Genomic DNA, 6000 nt, shown 5'->3' with positions numbered 1-6000 from the left:
GGCAGAGCCAGGGGGTGAGGCAGTGGAGTGGTGGTCACAATCTGGGGCGGTGTGACTTGGTGAGAGGGCAGAGTGCTGCAGACTCTGTCCCATGGGGAACAGGACAGAACACTGGTTAGTCTCCACTGGGGAGAGTCAGGGGGCTGGAATTTGGGACAGTGGCTGGGGACACTGCCCTTGCTGGATGGAGGGACAGGGGGCTCGGGACAGTATCCCTTGGGGGCTCGGGACCGGGGACAAAGTAGCTGAGTGGGGTGCTAGAGACGGCGTCTGGAGGAGGGGGTCCGAAAGACAGGGTGGGAGGGGGTAGAGACAGGGGGCAGTGTCGCCAGGGAGGGGTAGGAAGGTCTAGCTGGTCACGAGGGGGTGGGCAGCAAAGGCATTGAGACAGAGTGAGCGTGGGTGGGGCAGGGAGCAGGGCGAGTCACCGGGGAGTGGAGGCTGGCCACAGTGTCACGGGGAGGGCAGAGGGATGGAAAGAGTGCCAGCAGGGGAGAGGGCGTGAGACGGTCACTGGGGGAGGGGGCACAGGGCTGGCCGCTGTCTCTGGCGGGAGTCAGTGTCACCGCTGGGGGTGACTGGCGAGGGGGGAGGAGATTGCAGTTTTTCATAATCCCGGCGGTGTGTCTTTGATCGAGGATTATGGAAGCAATCTGAAATATTAAAAGCCTCATTCTAAGCCCGCGGCGGGACAGCAGATGCGGCGGACGGGCTGAGCGGGCCAGACCCAGTGCGCCGGGGACATGGCCGCGTGCTGCCTGGGAGCGGGGCGGTGCTGCTTCACGCCCCCCCAGCCGGATGCAGCGCCGCCGCCACCGAGGTAAGAGATGTCAGCATGTTCATCCGTAGAGGTCACGGCGCCGCCTGCTCTGGTGACCGAGTGCCCCTCTCTGGGTGATGGGCATCGGCCAGGGTGCCCATGATGTAAAGCTCCAGAGGGGGTATTCGTACGATGCCAGGCTCCCTCTGGCTGGCATCAGCGTGGGACCCGTGCAGGGAGCGCCTCTGCCTGGCCACCAACGAGAGAAACTTTCTGCCTGCCTATAGGTGTAGACTTGGCAGAAAACTCCTGCCTTGGTACCGAGGTTGCACTACCCATGGATGGATGCCAGGGATGGACTCGCCCAGCCCTGGCACTAGTGACACAGGGTCCTGTCTTGTGTCAGGGAGGGGTGGTTCTTGTCTGGGCATCTGTGAGGGATGGTTTCTGCCTGAGTGCCAAAGATACATTTCGTCTCTCTAGGCGCTAGCGTCGCAGTACTCCTGCTGGGTACCAGGGCTGGGGTGCCAGGGAGAAAAGCCTGCTTCCTAGGTACAGGTAACGGAAGGCCGGTGTGTGCTTCTATGTAGCGACAGAAGGCTTCTAGGAGAAAACTAGTGAATATAGATCGTTGACGTCTAACAATAACGGTTATAATTATCACTTGTTCTATAGCGCTGCGTTGCTGTTTCCACGTGAAGCAAATAGCAGGTGGTTACTGTCACCACATATAATGGTACTTAATGTATCGACTTTAGCAAGATGAAAGGCAGAGATTCCAACTCGAGACCAGCAGATGTCACCAGTGTGGGGAATAGTCATGGAAGGCCACTGTTTAATACTGTTCTGTACGGGTAAAAGTTCAGGCCGAAACGTTGGTATGGGAGGTTGTGACACTGCATCTTGCCACTCATATTAACGTGTCCAAAGTAGTGTGGTTTGCATTACATTTTTAAATCAGACTTTGTGTGTGCGCGTATATATTGTATTGTATTGTAATTGCATTTGTATAGCGCTTACTACCCCTGACGAGGCGTCGAAGCGCTTTTTCGGCGAGTAGCACGCTACTCCGGGACCAATAGACGATTAGTGTTGAATTTGTATAGTGAAACATGCAAGTTCATTTTAAGTGGATGATATGTTAGACAGTTATTTGGATTGGGAAGGCTGGCATAAGGATAGAAGAGGAAAAAAGGTTCGTATTTATATAGCGCTTCTTACACCTGATGAAGTGTTGAAGCGCTTTTCTGGCGAGTAGCAGTATATATTCTGATTGATATACAATGTATATATATATCTCTGTAGCTGGCCCCCGCACCTTCATCTGTTGCCCAATGCAAAATACACTTTTAGAGGAGCCCTGATTACCAATGACATTCTTCCGGTAAATACCTCTAAAACTAAGAAACAGTTTTTTTTTAAATAAAATGTAAACCCTTTGCATGACTCTCTTACATGTATTATTCGTCATCAAATGGCTCGAAATGTATGATGAAGTAACACATCCGGTTTAGCCTTTATCACACATTCCTGCAACAACACGTGGAGTTATTTCCATATGTATTGGATGTATATGGTGTGTTATAACCTGTATTAAGGCGAGGTGCTCTGACGTCCCCACGGGGCCTTGTTCTCGCGTATATCACACTTTAGAATAAAAGGTGCCCTTTGAAGGATTTCGGACAGGGGCGGTCTGGTCAGTACCAAACCTTGAAACTCGGACTGCCGCGCCTCTCTCTCTTTCTAGTCGCCTGTTCGGAGAATGAGGCGCTGAGAGGAGCGTTGGGTCTTGCATCACATCACGTGGGACCTGTAACCGTGACCTCTTCAACTCTTTAGGACCTGGATCCCCCAGCATGCTCCCCGCTCTCCCTCCTGATAACTTGTCAACCCACATTAAAATCATCGACAGAGATTTTCGTGGGTGTAAAAAAGGCCATGTTTAATATTTGACATTTCATAAACATGACAAGGCATTTCAAATTCATCATTTACAGTTATCAACATAATTTTATTTTTGACTTTCCAGATCTTCTTCAGCAAGATTCTAATCCTCCAGCACTAAGGGGCCTTCCAGCTCGCATCTTCCATGCAGAGCATCCACGCAAGGTGCAACCCACCTGTGCACATGAGGAGTGGGCCCCCAACCTCTGATCCTTGTCCGCCCCCTCCAGGGGCCCACCCTCAGACCACCAGGCTGACCAGGGACCCAGGAGGCTCGTAACCTGTCGCCCTAGCCTCCCCAGCCGGGGCCATATTTTACAGCGGAGAGCTTACCGTCTCCCCCCTCAGTGCTGGCCTAGGGAGAAAGCAAGGCGTCCTCCCGTCCATTCCGTCGGTCAATTTTACTGTTCCAAGGTCTTTCTACCGCAACACGCCCCTCCAACCTACTGAGCTGCAGGGACGGGTGGGTGGGAGTTAAAACATTTTAAATGAGGGACGAGGGAGACGCTTCTGGGAGCCTACAACCGGACTGAGCAGCAGAGGACGAAGAGACTGGGGTTCCAGCCCTAGGAACCTAAATAGGACCCCAGTCCCTGCCCAACCGGAAGTACGTCGTCTCTTGCTGCCCCGGAAGGACTAAGCGGCCGGACGCCCCTTAGGGCTGGCCGGTCGCCCAGAGACTAGGTGAGGTAAGGGGCAGGGGCCGGGGGGCCAGGTCCTAAGTGCGCACTTCACGCGGCTCACGCTTGGCAAAGTCAGAGTGCCCATGCCACACAGCGTGGCTCTTGACAGGTTCTCTGGCCAAGCCTCGGCAGCTGTGAGGTTCACAACTTGTTACAGAGCCAGCAGCCACGTTTTTAGCTATTTCTTGAACCTTACACGATGCTGATCGTGTCCTAGCTCTTCAAAATGGGGTAAGGATCAAGGAGGCTTTTTCTAGTACCCCGTTCTTAGTGGATGTCAGTTCATCATAGAGCCTGGGTAACCAAAGTGACCTTAAAGGACCATACAGAAAAAGGCATGACATCACCTTTGACCTGATGACGGATATGTTACCTGGCTAAGTGGCTATGCTATGGTGATATAAAAGGAAGTGTTGACAGCAAAAACGTGTCTGGTCTGGACGATGTAGTTTCCAACAAGTCAATGACGTTGAAGCGTCCCGCACAGCTGGATGAAGGGCGCCTTTTGTAACACTAAGCAAAATACACTGGGCACCCTCTTTTCTTCCTGGACCTCAGGGGCTTCTGGGAGGTGTAGTCCCCAACAAGGCAATGAAGTACGAGCATCCCACGCAGCAGGACGAAAGGGCGCCTTTGGTAGCACCAAACACACACCGTGGCCACCTCCGCCTAGCCCTGGGCCCCAGGGACTTCTGGGAGATGTAGTCCCCAACATGGAAATTAAGTTCAAGTATCGTACACAGCGGGATGAAGGGACGCCTTGTATAGCACCAAATAAAAACCATTGGCCACCTCTTCCTCTCCTGGGAGATGTAGCCTCAAAAATGAAGTTGAAGTGTCTTTCTTGATGTATCAAATGGACTAAGAAGGTAAAGACAGTCTTTCAGTTGCCCTAGGAGAAAGTAGCTTGTAGTGCATTTTAGAGCACCTTGTCTCAAATATATTAAACCTTTGTGTGGTAGCACACTGTCATTTACAAGCAGCACATTTTCCATTGAAATGGCTGCTAAATTTGCACAAGCATGCAGTATTACTGATAAAACGATATCGGCACAAACATATAATAGGTGGAAATCGGGCTTCAGCAAATATTTAAAATTTGCACATCACCAAAAAAAAGTCTCGATTTGTTTTGATCGTATTAAAATCTCGGTTTTCATCAAAATTCAGAATTACTAAAATAATGCGCCACATGTGTGCTTTCCTAATTGCTGATTGGGTTTGAGATACCTGTACAATTCATTTACTGGTATTTAAATGTTGTACGTTAGAATAAAATTTACATCCTACAGCAGTTCTTATCACATGCTTAGTACTTCAGCAGATTTTCACATAGTTCACTGTACTAAATGATCTCACTTTACAGTCAGACAAAGAAAAGAAAACACTAATTTCCATATTATAAGAATAAGCAGCAATTTGTCAGAAGACGTAGTCTGACATTTGACTCTGTCTTTGAAAGCATAGTAAATGTGACAAGCTAAAAACAAGATTTAAAGGCATCTTTTTTGATCATTCACCCTATTTACTCCAGCTTGATTATCTTCAGGGTGCTACAGCACCCCGCACACCTACTTCCAGTGCCTATGTGCACATTGCACCCTTAGATGAAGCCAGTCTTTCCTAGGCACAATACTACCAGTTTACTGCACTGGAAGGTAGAGATCTTTTATTTCAGCTAGACAGCACATGCACTGTTTTGAGAGGGATGGGGGCATATGCAGAAGGAAATTTGGCAGTGCTGCACTGCAACATTTTCAAAACACAGGGATGTACCATATTTACAACAATACGGTGCAATCCTGTGTTTCCCTAGCACTGGTCCTAAAATTTGCTGCATAGCACAAACGCAGGCACCCACGTACCAGAGTTCAAGGGTGACGGCATTGCAGGGAATGATGGATTATGTGCAGGAAGGTGACCCTTCCTACACATAAACAATCAATAATGGCAATTTGCTTTTTAGGTCTATCCTAGCTATCGCGTGAGCGATCCTCTGCGAGATATTTAGTAAGGGGCTTTTAAAAGTGCTCCCAAAGGCTGCAGGCGGATCTTGTCACCGTCACAGGCAGATGGGATGTAAACCGAAGGAGAATACATTGTGTGTCTGTGTGTGTAGTCTAGGAGTACACGAGCCCACAAACGCACAGGATTGTTTTGGTTTTTTGTAACCCTTACATTGTACCGAGTTAGCTCAACATCATCGTTAAGGAGTGGCACTTTTTGGATTTACTAGGACCAGGAGACGTACAGGGTAGGGGTGGGATTGTTGGGGAGGGAGGGAGGGACCGGGGCTTGGTCCATTCTATTCTCAATGGGATTAGGCTTGTTAATAACATGCTGTAATGTATAATGACGTTTACGCAAATGATACCGTAACATAGCATATCAAAACAAGAATGTGGGATATTAAGCTTTCCTGTTTTTCCTTTAGATATAGTACTTGCCTTGATGTTACTACTAATGACTGACATGTTTTGTTGGGGAGAAAAAGTAAAAATGACTGTACTATGTATTAAGTGAAAGTGACATGCTGTATGGAATATTGTGCAGTCGACAATAAAGATTTTTTAAAAAAAGGCTGCAGGCGGATCGAGTACAGTGCATGTGCGC

At 49.1% G+C, this 6000-nt stretch overlaps 1 protein-coding gene across 1 annotated transcript in view; it reads left to right on the top strand.

Moving 5' to 3' along the window:
- Nucleotides 1-446: 446 nt before the first annotated feature.
- KIAA1614 (KIAA1614 ortholog) overlaps nt 447-6000 on the top strand; it is a 377026-nt gene continuing 371472 nt past the window's right edge. The window contains exon 1 of the mRNA XM_078643502.1: nt 447-820. Within this exon, the coding sequence (XP_078499628.1) occupies nt 744-820 (77 nt within the window). The 5' untranslated portion in view covers nt 447-743. The remainder of the gene's footprint in view (nt 821-6000) is intronic.

This window comes from Lissotriton helveticus, chromosome 1_1 (assembly GCF_964261635.1).
Source record: "Lissotriton helveticus chromosome 1_1, aLisHel1.1, whole genome shotgun sequence".
In the NCBI taxonomy this organism is placed as follows: Eukaryota; Metazoa; Chordata; class Amphibia; order Caudata; family Salamandridae; genus Lissotriton; species Lissotriton helveticus.
The sequence above is the reverse complement of the archived record's forward strand: the minus strand, read 5'-3'. Positions and strand labels throughout refer to the sequence as shown.